Source organism: Pristiophorus japonicus, chromosome 1, assembly GCF_044704955.1.
Source record: "Pristiophorus japonicus isolate sPriJap1 chromosome 1, sPriJap1.hap1, whole genome shotgun sequence".
NCBI classification, from domain to species: Eukaryota; Metazoa; Chordata; class Chondrichthyes; family Pristiophoridae; genus Pristiophorus; species Pristiophorus japonicus.
Window position 1 is genome coordinate 45,985,552 of NC_091977.1, and position 17,740 is coordinate 46,003,291.

General features: G+C 46.4%; 1 protein-coding gene and 1 long non-coding RNA gene across 2 annotated transcripts in view; one reads left to right on the top strand and one right to left on the bottom strand.

Moving 5' to 3' along the window:
* The window catches only part of LOC139263264 (uncharacterized), a 78,254-nt gene that overhangs the window by 49,810 nt on the left and 10,704 nt on the right, over nt 1-17,740 (top strand). The gene's annotated exons all lie outside the window — the stretch shown is intronic.
* The window catches only part of LOC139263234 (ufm1-specific protease 2-like), a 237,647-nt gene continuing 231,213 nt past the window's right edge, over nt 11,307-17,740 (bottom strand). Inside the window, exons 11-13 of the mRNA XM_070878994.1 lie at nt 13,887-13,934; nt 13,574-13,698; nt 11,307-11,558 (exon numbers count right to left, since the gene is read on the bottom strand). Of these exons, the coding sequence (XP_070735095.1) occupies nt 11,475-11,558; nt 13,574-13,698; nt 13,887-13,934 (257 nt within the window). The 3' untranslated portion in view covers nt 11,307-11,474. The remainder of the gene's footprint in view (nt 11,559-13,573; nt 13,699-13,886; nt 13,935-17,740) is intronic.

A 17,740-nucleotide genomic window follows, 5' to 3' on the forward strand; every position in this document is an offset into this window, starting at 1 on the left:
GAGATTTCTCCAGCCACATCAACGTCTATCTCATCAATATAGTTTTGGAACATATAATTTTTGTTAGGTATCTAGATAATTAGCATCTTATTTGTATACTTGTATAAGTTGTGCAGTATAATAACTAAGTTTTTATTATTGGACAAAGTCTCCTAGTTATGTATACATTTACACATAGGATTAGGATTTGGTTTAATCTCATATGATTAAAGTTTTTAATTTCTTTTTGTTGAATGAAATGGTTAAACATTTTCAGCTGACACTGTGTTTTAGTTTTTGCTGAAACTATGTGATTCGTGTCTCTTGACTTGTTTTCGTGGCCATAATAGGAAACCGTTAGCCAAGGCAGTTTTGAGTTAGAAATGGAACGTGGAAAACAGGATAAAAACAGTTGCCATGTGTTGTTTCTTGGAGTTTTGTACACAATAATACCCGTCATTACACAATAACTTAGCATACCATAATCAATCAGCAATGACAGTGGGACCGGAATTGCCTCTTTTTAAGGGCCGTTACCGCCTCTAGCTCCCCTCTGTCGACATCTGCCCCGCTCATCTGCGCACGATGATAAAGACGTCATCACTATGCGCACCGCCAGGTCACCGCCCCGGAAGTGACATTGCCCCAGAATCGTCCACTGACCACTTGTCGGTACCAGTGATAGCTTTTTCTGTTGGTGTCTGTAGTATATGTAGGCACCTTTAGTAATGACTCCACGAGGCAGGGTATGATACTTAAACTGTGCAGACCTGTAGTCCTTTATTTGCAGCTCCTGAGTGACGACAACAAGCTATGTGTTCCTTTTTATACTGGGTTACCTGTAGTGTGCAGGTAACCCTTAGGTCTCCAGCAGCAGCACCCTCTGGTGTACAGGCAAGGTGTGTACAGTGTAAAGGTACATTTAGTTTTGCATAACAGTGTTACAGACATCACACAGTAAACAGGCATGCATACACAACAACATTTCCCCCCTAAGCATTTTTCATATCCTTATTTTCATGCCCAGGGGAGGTGATCAGTGGTGGGCTATGGGAGGTTGTGGTGAGGGTTGTGTGGTTGCCAGATGTGACCCCTGTGCTTGAGGCTGGCCTCATACATTTCCCTTCCCTCACACGCAGACCATGTGGGTGTTACTGTTGTAGGATCCCTCAGAGGCGGGGGGGGGCGGGTAGCCATGACAGCAGTGGGTGGTGTGTATACACTGTGATGTGGGTATTTGTGGGCAGGGCCACAAGACTGGGTGGGCTCCTTGTCCACCAATTAGGATGAGGGTCAGGTCATGCTGGAGAGTATTGGCCTCATGCTCCTGGTGTTGGCCCTGGTAGCTAGGCATTGTAGGGCTGGTCTGGTGCAGGTTGCCATTGGCGGTGGCTGGGCTGCCCATTAACCACTGTCCCTGTGGTGGGTCTGCTCCCACTGCCTGTGTGTGTCCTGCAAGGGGCATCACATTCGTTCCAAAGGTCCAGGCTACATGGTGAGGTAGCCTGCTGGACCTGGGGATCTCCCACAGGGGGATTCCATTGGCATCAGCATGGTCCCTGTAGGACCCAATGACCTTTGGCAGGGTCCTACCGGTATACCTGACACCTTGGCTCTGATCACACATAGTCAAGCCTGCATTCTAGCATTTGCATCACTTTTGGATGTCCTGGTTTCACCATGGTTACATTAGGCATTTCACAATCTCTATCATTACTGTAATAAACTTGTTCTTAACCTTACTGACACCTGCATTCATATCATTAGTCACATTAGTTACACCAGCATCACAATTCATTGTTACATTGCATACATTTTCATACTTGCACCCTTTAATCGCATCTTTAGCTTTAAGGTCCGTGTACTCAAATAGTTGAAACTTCTCCTTTAAATTTCTTTGGTTACCGGTCTCCTTTAAGGGAGCCTTCAAATCCGATTGGCCGCTCGGTGTCATGTGATGCTCCTCCATGCTCACTGGTGGTATGGCGGTGGCCATTTTGATTACACGTGTTTCTCCTTGTGCTGCAGCCATTTCCTGCAGGAGGGCTGTGGTGGTCTTTTCTTCCACAGGGCCACTTCGCCTGATATGGACCCGGTTCATCCAATTCCTGCCCAGCAGCGTGGGACCGTCACCAGCTACAATCCACAGGGGGAGTTTGTTCAACACGCCACCCTGGGAGACCTGGACGTCTACACTGCCAACGATTTGGATTTTACCTTTGGTATAGGTGAGCAGCTTTGCCTGAACAGGAGACAGTTTTGGTAACCCTAAGGTCTCCAGCAGCAGCACCCTCTGGTGTACAGGCAAGGTGTGTACAGTGTAAAGGTACATTCAGTGTTGCATAACAGTGTTACAGACATCACACAGTAAACAGGCATGCATACACAACAGTGTCAAATCGGCAATGTGAACCAGCAGCAGTATTTAAAGGCACCCTGTGGCTGCCACCATTGTAGCTGGACAAAATTTGCTTCCGAGTTGAGGCCTTCAATTTTTTGAGTCCGATTCCCCAATTTCAGCGATTACTGGGCCTCAGTTTATCGCAGTCTGCAATACCTATCCTTGCTGGGGAGCATTAGCTAGCATTAGCAGAGTAACCCACTGTTTGCGAGTAATGGGCGCAGTCCTAGTAGTGGACCGCCTCCTCCACATTGTGTTCAGCAGGATGGTTTGCAGAAGAGAACGGCGCCGGCAAATACAAATGCAGAGAGAGAGGGACTTTGAGAGGAGAAGGCAACAGCAGCAGCAGGATGCAGAGGGGCAGCATGACCAGGAAGCTGAAGGGGAAGATGAAGGTAGCAGAGCAAGATGCAGGCACAGACGCGGTGGCAGAAGGCCCTATGTTTCAAGGGTCTTCCAACAACAGGTTTCCTACATCGACCTCACTGATAACCAGTGTCTGCGGAGATTGCGATTCAGGAAAGACGTGGTGACAGAGCTGTGCCATCTCCTGCAACCAGACCTGGAGCCTCAAACAAGGGTGACGATGGCTCCATTAGTGGCATCCAAGGTCACCATCACCCTGAATTTCTACGCCACTGGATCTTTCCAAGGAGCCACAGCAGACATCGCCCAGTTTGCTGCGCATTGCTCTATCCATAAGGTCACAGACCCTCTGTATAAGAGGAGGGACCACATCTCATGATCAGAAAGAAGCAGTTGGTGTGGGCAACTGGCTTCTTCAGGCTAGCGGGCTTCCCCAGGGTTCAGGGCACCATAGACTGTACCCACGTCGCATTGAGGGCACCGCTGAACAATCCGGAGACCTTCCGAAACGGAAGGGATACCACTCACTCAATGCACAGTTGGTGTGCTACCACAAATTGCCAAATCATGGCCGTTGATGCCTGGTAGCCTGGCAACAGCCACGATGTCTTCATCCTGCAGCAGGTCTGTTTCAGCCCTCAAATGAATGGCTGGCTGCTCGGAGACAAGGGCTATCTGCTAAACACCTGGCTCATGACGCCCCTCCACAATCCCACCACTCCTGCCCAGCACTCATACAATGAGGGCCATGCCGCCACCAGGAGCATCATTGAGCAGACCATCAGAATCATGAAACAGCGGTTCCGCTGCCTTGATTGCTCAGGAGGTGTGCTACAGTACTTACTTGACAGGGTGTTCCTGTTCGTTGTCGTCTGCTGCATGCTTCACAACCTAATAATCATGAGGGCACAGCCATTGGCCGACGACACAGCTGAGCATGTGAGAAGAAAGAGGAGCAGGAGGAGGTGGAGGTGGAAGCACAGGAAGAGGAGGAGGAGGAGCCAGAGGAGGTTCTGGCGCCACGCAGGAGATGGCTTCACCATCCTGATCCTGCAAGGGATGTCCGGGACTGTCTTTTTCCAGCTCATTTCCATTAAGTTGGTCGCCACTTCCAGCTTCCTATGTGCATTCCCATATGCCCACACCAATGAGACCTTCCACACATCATTCCACACTCTGAAATGAGATACAGCAACAGCTTTTAACGTTTCAAATCAATATTTATAAAACAACAACATGCAGCAACAACATAAATGTTTTCATTCACTCTTGTGCATTTCCTTATAGCCCCTTTTACGCTGACCTACTCTAGAACTATGCCGCAGTGCCTCCATGGCTGCTGGAAGGCTGCTCTCTTTCACCTCCAGATGCTAGAGATGGCCTTCTAGGTCGCCCTCGACCAGCTCTGGCCCTGGTGCATACTGGGCCGCCTCAACCTCGACGCCAGCAGTCCTGATTGGCTGGGTGCAAACCATGGCTGTTTGCAATGACGGAGTGGCAGGGCTGGAATCAGGAATGCTGTCACCCTGAGAGAGCACAACAGGTTCCTCCTCCAATGACCCAGTGCCACTCCCCGAGTGCAGCATCTCAGCATCCCCACCAATCTACTGCATCAGAGTTGGGTGGGCTGCTGTGACACCATTAGATCCCCGGTGGACTGTGGTGGACTCGGTAGCAATGGCAGCAATCAGAGCTCGCATGACATCCAGTTGAGACTGCATGAGAGCAGTCACAGACTCGATACCAACAGCCACTGACTGGATGACAGCAGTAAGACGCTGCATGGCATCTTGCTGAGACTGCGCGAGAGCAGTCTGAGCTTCCATGCTACCAGCCATCCTTTTCATTGCAGCACTAAGACATTGGGTTGCTTCCACCTCTGCTGCAATGGCAGCTGCTACATCACCCATGATACACGTCATGAGGTCTGGATCCGCACGGTCTCTCTGGGGAGTCTACCATTGTCTGCACACTGACAATGAGAGCTCCATGGTGTGCACAGAGCTGTCTGCAATGCGGAGGCAGATTCCTCCATGCTCCTTACCACTTGTGACAGGCTCTCCGGCACCCTTGCCATTGCCCTAAGCATGTCCAAGTGCATGGCCAGCACCCTTTGTTCGAACGCCTCCACATCGAGGTGCTCATCTAAGTCCTGTGCAGCAGAACTGGCGCTTGCATCTGTTTCTTCCTCGGCATCCTTCTCCTCCCACATTTGCTCACTTGCCTCACTTGGCTCTGGGGGCTCAAGCACAGGCTGGTCTCCCTCCGGGGCATCATCTGCAAACATAAATGGCACAAAAGTGGCATAAAGATGGGGGGAGGGATCACCATGCAGCAACCAAGGTGCACACATTGCTGACTACTTTACTGATAGGTGTTTATCAAATGCCGCCCAGATGGAATTAAAGGAAGGTCTTCACTTACCAATATGCCCTCTGAGGGATTGATGGTGCTGACGGCCAATGGGCAGCCATTAGCCGCAGTACCCTTTCCTCCACATCGTTGAGCTGCCGCAGTTGTGCTCTCCACCTCCCATTCTCTGTTGTGCCTGACAGTTATGTACCATTTTGGCCTACAAAGCAAAGCTATCATTTCAGAAAGCAATCCAGTCCCTTAAAGGAGAACTGCCTTCTGAAATGAAAAAAATAAAAATCATTAAAAAATAGACAGTTCTTTTAGTCCATAGAGCTGAACTGCCTTCTGAAAAAATTAATATTAAAAAGAATTCCCAAGTAGGAGTCTTCAGCTCTTAAAGCTGAATTGCCTTCCGCAACTAAAAAAAGCACTAACACAAATGGCTAAGCAAGCCAGGGAGGGGCACCCACGGTCTCGCACACAGCACTCAAGCTTTGTGCAAGGGGTCAACACTGCAAGAGAGGTCCTTTACCCATGGGGGCCAGGCGGCCCTCCAGAAAGAAGGATGTGGGACCTGATCACAAGGATGTGCCAGCAGTGTCGCTCCCCGACCTAGTTCCAGTGCCCAAAGAAGCTTCATGACCTCAGACCAGTGGTCAAAGTCAGTGACTGCATCTTCAAAAGCTATCCCCCACCAATTACACCACTAGCCTCACACACTGCTCAATGTATGACTTCCCCCCACCACCCAATCACTCACTTACTAACAATCTGTACCAAACAACGAGGTCCACCTCACATTCCTAGCTTCCCTCACGCCCTTGGAGGAGACAGTGCTGACCATTCTTGGATAAGGCATGGCTAAGCCCTTGGCCAGCGGTGGGGCTGAACGGATACAAGATGCTGGTATCCTCATACGTTATCCTCCTTCTCGCATTCCTCTTGCTTTCCAGCCCTTCCTCCACCACAACTCCATCCTGTGCCTTCCTCATTTCAGACACCCAAGATATACAGCCTGCCCAGCCAATGGTTGACTAAGAAGAGGGAGAGATGAGTGAAAAAGAAGAAATACTATCACTCAATTTCACATTCCCAGCCACTAGCTTCTCAAGGTCGACCAGCAATGCCATTTGCAGTGTCCCCCACTGAAAGTCAGCAGCCTTTCACCAGCCATGCTGCAGCCACTGGGGTAACACTGCGTGACATCAGTAGGATAGACAAAGGCAACAACAACTTGTATTTATACAGCACCTTTTACATAGTGAAACATCCCAAGGCGCTTCACAGGAGTATTATGCGATAAAAATCTGACACCAAGCCGCAGAAGTAGAAATTAGCACAGGTGACCAAAAGCTTGGTCAAAGAGGAATGTTTTAAGGAGCATCTTAAAGGAGGAGAGGTAGAGAAGCGGAGAGCGCAGGGAGCTCCAGATTTTGGGGCCCAGGCACCAGAAGGCACGGCCACCAATGGTTGCACAATTATAATCAAGGATGCTCAGGAGGGCCGAATTAGAAGAGTGCAGACATCTCGGGGGGGGGGGGGGGGAGGGGTTGTGGGGCTGGAGGCGATTACAGAGAAAGGGAGGGGGCGAGGCCATGGAGGGATTTGAAAATGAGGATGAGAATTTTGAAATCGAGGCATTGTTTAACCGGAAGCCAATGTAGGTCAGTGAGCACAGGTGATGGGTGAGTGGGATTTGGGGCGTGTTAGGACATGGGCAGCCGAGTTTTAGATCACCCTTAGTTTACGTAGGGTAGAATGTGGAAGGCCAGCCAGGAGTGCTTTGGAATAATCAAGTCTAGAAGTAACAAAGGCAAGGATAAGGTTTTCAGCAGCAGATGAGCTGAGGCAAGGGCAGAGACGGGCGATGTTATGGAGGTGGAAATAGGCGGTCTTAGTTATACTGCAGATAGGTGCTCATTTCAGGGTCAAATATGACACCAAAGTTGTGAACATCCTGGTTCTGCCTCAGCCAGGAGTTGGGGAGAGGGATGGAGTCAGTGTCTATGGACACACACAAGACAATCACTAAGGGAATGAATAAGGGAATGATGAGTTCATTTCTTGATGTCTTATTGGTTGGTTAGATGTATAAAGTTGGATAGGAAAGTTTGCTTTGTGGTAGCTTTTATTTCAGCATTGTGGCCAAGAGGATGCTGTGATGGCCAGTAACAGAGAAAAGGTAAGGTGTGGGAAAAATGTTGACAAGGGATTGGGGTTGTGGTCACTGATACCGCATGTGGATGATTCCATCCCAGACAGAAAGGGGCTCTCTGGGTTGCCTCTTTCCTTTTGCCTCCTCCTCTTCTGCGTCTTCTTCTTCTGCGTCTTTCTCTTCCTTCTGCGAATGGATGTTGTAAATCTGAAATAAAAGCATAAAATGCTGGAAATACTCAGCAGGTTAAGTAGTATCTTGACCTGAGGCGTGAACTCTGTTTCTCTCTCCACGGATGCTGCCTGACCTGAGTATTTCTAACATTTTCTGTCTTCTCAGAGTTCATCATTTACCATCCGAAGCCTTGTAAGCATCCAGCAGCACTCCTTGCACACTTAAAAAAACTTTTAATATGTATTGTGTCAAGCCACTACTTCAATAAAATAAAAAATAAGTCCAAAAGCTTAAATGCAAACTGAAAGATGTGTGTGTCCCTTTAAGAAGTGCTGTCAGCGTGCTTGCTTTTTAGAGCGAACGTAGGACCAGTCACTAAACTCAGCGCTAAGGTCGAAGTTTGCAGAGCGTGTCATTAAATAACGTCACTCACCGTCTATTTGCAAATCCAGGGCCAGTGCTGCTATCGGCAGTGCTAAGGCACTCACCAAAATGGTGGCCGCTGAGTGCTGCACCAGAGAAGGGCGTTAAGAGTGGCGACCACCATTTATGCCAGGATAGCGGTGTACACGGGTGGCAATAATTTAAAGAATTTCTGCCCCATTAGCCAGGAAATTGGAGTCGTTTGCGCCGGATGTTAAGACTGGTTTGAAAGAAAAAATGGCAGCTGCCTAGCTTCGCCTGCATCGGGCCTGGAACATGACGGCCACTATTTTAGGCAGATAAGCAGTGCTACCGTTGCTTGCACTCATTTCACATATTTAAATTATCCAGAACTTTATACATCTATCCATCCAATATGACATCAAGAAATCAACTCATCGCCCTTATACATTCCCTTAGTGTCTTGTGTGTGCCTTTGACTATCCTACTGATGTCACGCTGTGCTACCCCAGTGGCTGCAGCATGGTTGGTGGAAGGCTGCTGACTTTCAGTGGGGGACACAGTAAATGGCATTGCTGGTCAACCTTGAGGAGCTAGTGGCTGGGAGTGTGAAATCAAGTGCAGTGTTTCCTCTTTTTCACACTCTTCTCCCTCTTAGTCAACCATTGGCTGGGCAGGCTGCATTTTTTGGGGTGTCTGAAATGAGGAAGGCACAGGGTGGAATGGTGGTGAGTGGATGGTGGGAAAGCAAGAGATGTATGCGAGAAGGAGAATAACGTATGAGAATACCAGCATCTTGTATCCTTTCAGCCTCGTGGCTGGCCAAGGGCTCAGCTATGCCCCTGCCAAGAATGGCCAGCACCATCTCCTCCAAGGGATAAGGTGGTTAGGAATGTGAGGTATGCCTCATGTTTGGTGCAGATTGTTGGTAGGTGAGTGATGGGAGTATGGTGCATAGAGCAGTGATTGAGGCTACTGGTGCAACTGGTAGGAGACGGCTTTTGAAGGTGCATTCACTAACCTTGACCACTCATCTGAGGTCATAAAACTTCATCTGGCACTGGAGCCAGGTCCTGAGGGCGACACTGCTGGCAGTGACTGCCTTGGCAATCTGGTCCTACATCCTTCTTTCTGAAGGGCCTTCTGGTCGCCTGTGGATAGAGGACCTCTCTTCCTGTGTTGGTCTCCTGCACAAAGCTTGAGTGCTGCATCCAAGACCCTGGGTGCTCTTTCCCTGATCTGTTGAGCTGAAGCACTTTTATCATTTTTGATCAGTTGAAGGCAGCTCACCTTTAAGCGGTGCTGACTGCCTAGTACTGAAGCACTTTTACATTTCTTTATCTGCAGAAGGCAGCTCACTTAAGAGCTGCAGACTGCCTTTAAGAGGAGAAGGCTAGCTTTAAGTAAAGCTAGCCTTGCTCAAGCAACTCAAACTTTGGTGTCCTGCTGAGTGCACAGCCTGTCAGCAGCACATTCAGCACTAGGCTGTGCGCTACAATCATGATATTTAGCAAGCAGCAGGAAGTTGACGTGCTGCCTGCGATTTTTGAATAGGTGCGGGCATATCTCGCATGGCGCTGCCCACAATTGTTTTCTTGCACTATCAAATTTCTAGGCCCCCGTATATATGGACTTGGTCTCAGACACTAAATGAGAGTAATTGCAAACCATAGTCTGGTGTTAGGAATCGAACTTGTTACATAGGTGCAATTACAATTTCTAAATAAAAAAGCATCAACATTAAATCCTGCCTCCATCTTTAAAATAGATGAGGGGCTAAAATTTCCATAAAACCTGTCACAGCCGGGTTGCCGCCCAAAAGATCGCTAAGACTCTTAAATTAACGCTGGTGAGAAATTGCACAAAAAAAGGAAAAAATACCCCCCGGCGAGAAAATGGATCTTACATGCAGATTCTCGGCAGTTAAACACAATCCTGGGCAAATTGGGCGGTTCTTAATCAAAATGGGCGGTACTTACTCAAATTTAGGCTGCGGTTGGGTCTAAAGAGGGGGGGAAAACACAAAATATTTTTTCCAAAAAACAAAAAAATTAGAAAACATTCTCAAGACCCTTTTTAACTTAACAATCGCTGTAAAAGAATTTAAAAATAATTATAAAAAAACACTTTAATTTACCTTTCTTTGCAGTGATATTTACCTACCGCTCAGCTCCGGCTGCTTTTCGTGGGCATTTTTTTCGATCTTACCTACGGTTCACCGCTGAGCCCAAACTTGGGCAGTAGTGGTTTTTTTGGTGGTACACGCTGGCGGTCCACTCCCCAGTGATATTTCAAAACTGCCTGCGGAACTCTTTGTGAAATGGAGTGGAAATTTTCGCCCGGGGATTTTCTGCCTGAAACGAGCATAACGCCGAGAAAACCGGCGGAAATGGAATGGAAATTCTAGCTCGAAGTTTCTTAAATTTCAGCAGTTTTTGATTCCATACAGTTAAGGTTTATTAAAAAAGCAGACAGATGGATAAAACTAATTACTAAAGAAATCATAGTGCAAGTCAATCAACTACCTTTCAATAAGCATCTGCAACCTGAAGTGTAAAAGAGTGTCTTTACTGTTCGACTATCCTGCATATGCTAAGAGGCTGCAGGGTGACTTGGACAGGTTAGGTGAGTGGGCAAGCAGTATAATGTGGATAAGTGTGAGGTTATCCACTTTGATGGCAAAAACAGGAAGGCAGATTATTATCTGAATGGTGACAGATTAGTAAAAAGGGTGGTGCAACAAGACCTGAGTGTCATGGTACATCAGTCATTGAAAGTAGGCATGCAGGAACAGCAGGCAGTTAAGAAAGCAAATGGCATGTTGGCCTTCATAGCAAGAGGATTTGAGTATAGGAGCAGGGAGGTCTTGCTGCTGTTCAGGGCCTTGGTGAGACCACACTTTGAATATTGTGTACAGTTTTGGTCTCCTAATCTGAGGAAGGACATTCTTGCTATTGAGGGGTGCAGCAAAGGTTCACCAGACTGATTCCCGGGATGGCAGGACTGACATATGAAGAAAGACTGGATCGACTATGCTTATAGTCACTGGAATTTAGAAGAATGAGAGGGGATCTCATAGAAGCATGTAAAATTCTGACGGGATTGGACAGGTTAGATGCAGGAAGAATATTCCCGATGTTGGGGAAGTCCAGAAACAGGGGTCACAGTCTAAGGATAAGGGGTAAGCCATATAGGACCGAGATGAGGATAAACCTTTTCACCCAGAGAATTGTGAACCTGTGGAAGTCTCTACCACAGAAAGTTGTTGAGTCCAGTTCGTTGGATATATTCAAAAGGGAGTTAGATGTGACCCTTATGGCTAAAGGGATCAAGGGATATGGAGAGAAGGCAGGAGTGGGGGTGCTGAAGTTGCATGATCAGCCATAATCATATTGAATGGTGGTGCAGACTCGAAGGGTCGAATGGCCTGCTCCTGCACCTATTTTCTATGTTTCTATGTGAAGCTGTTTAAGCAATAAACTTGTGAAGATATATTTAGCTGCTGTTTTTATTGCAGTACTATGCAAAGCACATGTACTCAACACTCAATTTCTCATTTGGTTTGAAGTACACAATGATTGTAAGAGTCCTGTGCATCTGAAACTTCTGTTCCTTTCCAGTCACAGCTCTATAAGCAGATGCACTCAGGTGGGATTGGTTTTAAACACCATCTGGCCTCTGAGGCAGGCATAACTCGAACAATTCTGACTGTTCCCAGAATTCGTTTGATTTCCACTCGATAGCCTAAAATACACAAGATAAAATGGTTACTTACAATAAATGCGAATTCCAGTAGCAGAATCATCCTATTTAGTCAATAGCTTTTAACAAGTGCAGCGCCAGGAAAATGTGTGAGGCGTATGGGGGGCAGGGAATGTGGGCACAGGTAAGGAACAGGCTGCTCCCTGATTGGTTGAAAAATAATGCAACCATCTTTTCCCAATCTCCCAGGCGCACAATGCTCGAAATGTTGCAACTAAAGAAACATGCGAGTGAATGCGTAAATAAAGAACTGGTCCAGAGATCCAAGGGCTGGGTCTGGCCTGTAGGCTCTGTCTAGGACATCCCTTAGTTAGGCAACCAGATCCTGAGAACAACGGGAAAGACTGTCATGACCAATATCTGAGATGACAATAATGTTCTCGCTGCATGGGACCTTGAGGTAAGTGGGTCTAGTATAATTTGATGTTCGACGCTCCTGAGACTAAATTCTGAATGACTCCTTAGGAGTGGAGGTGCATCAAGCAAAGCCATGTGGCCATCAAGGAAAACAAATCCCCTGACAAAGCCTAGCAAACTGATGATGCTGCGTTCCTTTTACAAATATTCGGCGTGTACATGCACATTCTGAGACAGAAGTGCACTGCCCATTATATTGGTATAAGCATCAAAAGGGGCGTCTAGGGCCCATGCCTGAAACAGACATTCGATCTTTTGCGTGTGCAAATAAGGGCCCTAATGCTTGTTTGATGCCTTCTTTATCAAATTAGTGTGCCCTGAATGCACCGGTGTCGGACTGGCAATGTTCAGAAAAAAACAGGGCTACATGTGGCCTAAGGACCACTGCAAATGTAAGTTTTTCAAAAATACATACCTGAATGTGGATCTGGGAGGTGCAGGAGTGCCGTCCACCGCTCCCTCTCACCACCCCAATCGCTGCCTAGAACACCCCCTCTCCCAGTCAGTGCCCTCTCACCGGTTCACCCCCCCTTTCTCTCAGTCAACCCAGTTCCTCCCTCTAGTTGTCACCTACCCTTCCTCTTCAGAATGCCCTACTCTTTCCTGGTAACCCCTCCCTCCCTCTCCCTATCACTCCCTCCCTCTCTCAGTTGCTAACCTCCCTTCCTACCTCTTATGGTCGTTCCTTTCTCCTAATCACCTCCGCCACCCGCTCTACCGGTCACTCTTCTTCCCTGCTGATCGCTCTCCCCCTCCCGATTGCTCACCCCTCTTGCAAAACCTACCCGAGGACTCTGCCGGTGATAGTGCGGCCCAAAATTAAAATGGTCTTCACTGATGAGCTGGATGTGGACATCCAGCTAGCACTTGCAGCTCGCTATTTTGATGTAAATGAGGTCTTAGGCCCAATATCAGGTGGGCCTCGGGCCTACCCATTTCGGCACAGAGATTGATCCCTGTGCTCTGTTCCAGAAACAGTTTCTAGATCATACAACTTAAAACCTTGTATGGCCGTGTAAAACCGCATATCAACATCACTGAAACAGATTATCTGGTCAATATTACATTGCTGTTTGTGGGAGCTTGCTGTGCGCAAATTCGCTGCATGTTTCCTACATTGCAACAGTGACTGCACTTCAAAAAGTACTTCATTGGCTGCAAAGTGCTTTGGGACATCCGGTGGTCATGAAAGGTGTGAAATAAATGCAAGTCTTTCTTTTCATTTTAACAAAATAATAGAATGATAAAGTTAGATTAAACATCTCAGCACCAAACTTCCTAGTCAAATGTAAGCTAAGAACCTTTGACCTGAAAGAACACAGCAATAGGGAAATAGATTCTGGTAGTAGGGGCACGACAATGTACAGCTAAAATTGATCATGCAAATCAACTGAAAATGGTGCTTAATTTGCAGATGGAGTCTCATTTAAGACAGCGAAAATATTAAAAAAAAATACAAATTGATAAACAAATCCACTATTACAAATTATTTAATACTTTGATACCAGCGGGAAAGCCATTTTAACATTTAGTACAATTAGAAAAATAATTTGTGCTGCTGCTGCTTTTCCTACACATACCTTTTCAACCATACTGACCAAGTCATCACTTGCTGTGCATTGTGCATCTAAGATAAGGAATTTTCTGTCATCCGAGACTGCACTCACTGCCACCCCCAGGAGCATGTATGCCTTGGGCTCAATAACTGTTTAATTCAGCAAAATCAGCAAAAAAGTCAGAACATCAGAAGTTAAGGAATCAATACACAAATTTAATCATATCATCATGAGATTACTGGAAATTTTGGAGAAACATATAACTGTGTGGCAAACTATATTAACAATTATTTTGGGAACGCGGGGCACATGGATACAGAAAAGGCTGGTAAATTACCTTCCGGTGCCTCAGCTGCTTCTTCGACATTTCCGATCTGCACAGCATCTTTTAAATCAAAAATAAATACAGTAGATGAACAAAAAATTGATGGTTTATCTACATGCTTTCTGTAGTTCAGCAATAAATTTGATTAAATCTAATTTTTAAAACAATACTAAAATTAGTCACAAGACTAGTATATTGAGTTTTCTTCATAACACCAGTCTTTTAAGTTTTCTATCAAGAACTGCCAAATAAAATCTTCGTTCCTATTTTTGAGGCGACTGAACATCACTGTAAAAAAATGTCTTCATTGCTTTCCTACAGCAACTGCTATTTTTTTTTCTGAAGAAGAGCCATGTAAAATAAGAAATAGGAGCAGAAGTAGGCCATTCCGCCCTCCCAGCCTGCTTCGCCATTCAATAAGATCATAGCTGATCTTCTACCTCTACTCTACCTTTCCACACATAGAAACATAGAAAATAGGTGCAGGAGCAGGCCATTTGGCCCTTTGAGCCTGCACCACCATTCAATATGATCATGGCTGATCATGCAACTTCAGTACCCCATTCCTGCTTTCTCTCCATACCTTTTGATCCCTTTAGCCATAAGGGCCACATCTAACTCCCTTTTGAATATATCTAACGAACTGGCCTCAACAACTTTCTGTGGTAGAGAATTCCACAGGTTCACAATTCTCTGAGTGAAGAAGTTTCTCCTCATCTTGGTGCTAAATGGCTTACCCCTTATCCTTAGACAGTGACCCCTGGTTCTGGACTTCCCTAACATCGGGAACATTCTTCCTGCATCTAACCTGTCCAATCCCGTCAGAATTTTATATATTTCTATGAGATCCCCTCTCATTCTTCTTCTAAATTCCAGTGAAATTCCACTATCCGCAGATCCCTTGGTTCCCTTAGTATTCAAATATCTTTTCGATCTCTTTCTTCAATATATTCAATGACTGAGCACCCACAGCCCTCTGGGATAGAGAATTCCAAAGATTCACAACCCGTTGAGTGAAGAAATTTCTCCTCTTGTCAGTCTTAAATGACTGACCCGCTATTCTGAGACTGTGGCCCCTAGTTCTAGAAAACATCCTCCCAACATCTACCCTGTCAAGGCCCTTAAGAATTTTATACGTTTCAATGAGATCATGGGATCGAAATTCAGGGTCTCAAAGAGACACGTTAATGCCCATTTGTGGCGGCCATTCCTAAAAATTGAATGGCCGCTGCTTTGGGGTCAACAGGCCACCCGACCTGAATTAAGTTCGGGGATTTTTCAGCCTGGACCCCCATCCCGCCCAAGTAGATGCACCGGCAATTTAAAATAAACTAAATACTTACCTATCCATTTTCAGCTCGATCCATCGAACCCCCGCCGCGCGGTGCCCATGCCAGGTTTTTCTGCCGGTGCACCCTCTGCAGAGTGAATGCGGCCCGGCAGCACGGCCGCCCTTAAAGGGGAGGGGCCCAATGCCGTGGCCGCAATGCAAGAATTTTTGCCGACCAACTTGCCGATCAGCCGGCAAAATACTGGCCCCGGGTTCGGCCGGGCCGACAACGGGCAGCCTGGCACCCCCTCTTGGGTGCCAGGCCGCTGGCCCGGTTGAAACCCTCCCTGGTGGCCTAGTGGCCAAAGTTAACAATTAATTGCCTCTCTCCCCTTTAACTGAGGGGAGAGAGCATGATGACACACATGTGCTGTGACGTCACCACATTGATTGACAGCGACGGAGGGCCCTACTGACCCATTTTCAGCCAGTCAGTCTGGCTTTGAGTCTAATGGATCTGTTCTCTGCACCAAGAGTTCCAGTGGTATATGCTTCTTTAGATACTGTACACAGTACTCCAGGTGTGGACTCACCAAGGTTATATAATTTCAGTAAGACTTCTTTACTTTTATATTCCAGTCCTTTTGTAATAAAGGCTAAAATACCATTTGCTTTCCCAATTGCTTGCTGTACCTGCATGATAACTTTCTGTGATTTGTGTATAAGGACACCTAGGTCCCTCTGAATACCAACATTTCCCAATCTCTCACAATTTAAAAAATATTATACTTTTCTATTTTTCCTACCAAAGTGGATAACTTCACATTTCTCCACATTATAATATTCCATCTGACATATTCTTGCAAACTCACTGAACCTGCCATTATCCCGTTGAAGCCTCTTTGCGTCCCCTCACAACTCCCTTTCCCAACTGGTTTTGTATTGTAAGCAAACTTGGATATATTACACTCAATCCCCTCATTTAAGTCATTGATATAGATTGTAAATAGCTGAGGCCCAAGCACTGATCCTTGCTGTACCCCATTAGTTACAGACTGTCATCCCAAAAATCACCGGTTTATTCCTACTCTCTATTTTCTGTCCATTAACCAATCCTCAGTCCACGCTAACATATTACCCCCAATTCCAAGAGCCCCACTTTTCAGAGAATCATAGAAATTTACAGCACAGAAGGAGGCCATTTCGGCCAATTGTGTCCGTGCTGGCTGACCAAGAGCTATCCAGCCTAATCTCACTTTCTAGCTCTTGGTCCGCAACCCTGTAGGTTACGGCACTTTAAGTGCATATCCAAGTATTTTTAAAATGTGGTGAGGGTTTCTGCCTCTGCCACCCTTTCAAGCAGTGAGTTCCAGACCTCCACCACCCTCTGGGTGAAGAAATTTCTCCTCATATTTCCTCGAAACCTCCCCCAATTACTTTAAATCTATGTCCCCTGGTTGTTTACACCTCATAATTTTATACACCTCAATCGGGTCTCCCCTCAGCCTGTTCCAAAGAAAACAGACCCAGCATCTCCAATCTTTCCTTATAGCCAAAATTCTCCAGTCCAGGCAACATTCTTGTAAATCTCCTCTGTACCCTTTCCAGTGCAATCACATCTTTCCTGTAATGTGGTGACCAGAACTGCACGCAGTACACCAGCTGCGACATAACCAGTGTTTTATACAGTTCAATCATAACCGCCTTGCTCTTGTATTCCATGCCTTGATTAACAAAGGCAAGTATTCCATATGTCTTCTTAACCAGTTTATCTACCTGGCCTACTACCTTCAGCGATCGGTGGACCTGCACTCCAAGATCCTGTTGTTCATCTACACTTTTCAGTGTCGTATCATTTAAACTAATATGGCAGGGGGATGGGAACCGATGCAGGGAGACAGAGGGAGACAAAAAGCAGGCAAAAGCAAAAGACAGAAAGGAGATGAGGAAAAGTGGAGGGCAGAGAAACCCAAGGCAAAGAACAAAAAGGGCCACTGAACAGCAAAATTCTAAAAGGACAAAGGGTGTTAAAAAAACAAGCCTGAAGGCTTTGTGTCTTAATACAAGGAGTATCCGCAATAAGGTGGATGAATTAACTGTGCAAATAGATGTTAACAAATATGATGTGATTGGGATTACGGAGACGTGGCTCCAGGATGATCAGGGCCGGGAACTCAACATCCAGAGGTATTCAACATTCAGGAAGGATAGAATAAAAGGAAAAGGAGATGGGGCAGCATTGCTGGTTAAAGAGGAGATTAATGCAATAGTTAGGAAAGACATTAGCTTGGATGATGTGGAATCTATATGGGTAGAGCTGCAGAACACCAAAGGGCAAAAAACGTGAGTGGGAGTTGTGTACAGACCTCCAAACAGTAGTAGTGATGTTGGGGAGAACATCAAACAGGAAATTAGGGGTGCATGCAATAAAGGTGCAGCAGTTATAATGGGTGACTTTAATATGCACATAGATTGAGCTAGCCAAACTGGAAGCAATACGGTGGAGGAGGATTTCCTGGAGTGCATAAGGGATGGTTTTCTAGACCAATATGTCGAGGAACCAACTAGGGGGGAGGCCATCTTAGACTGGGTGTTG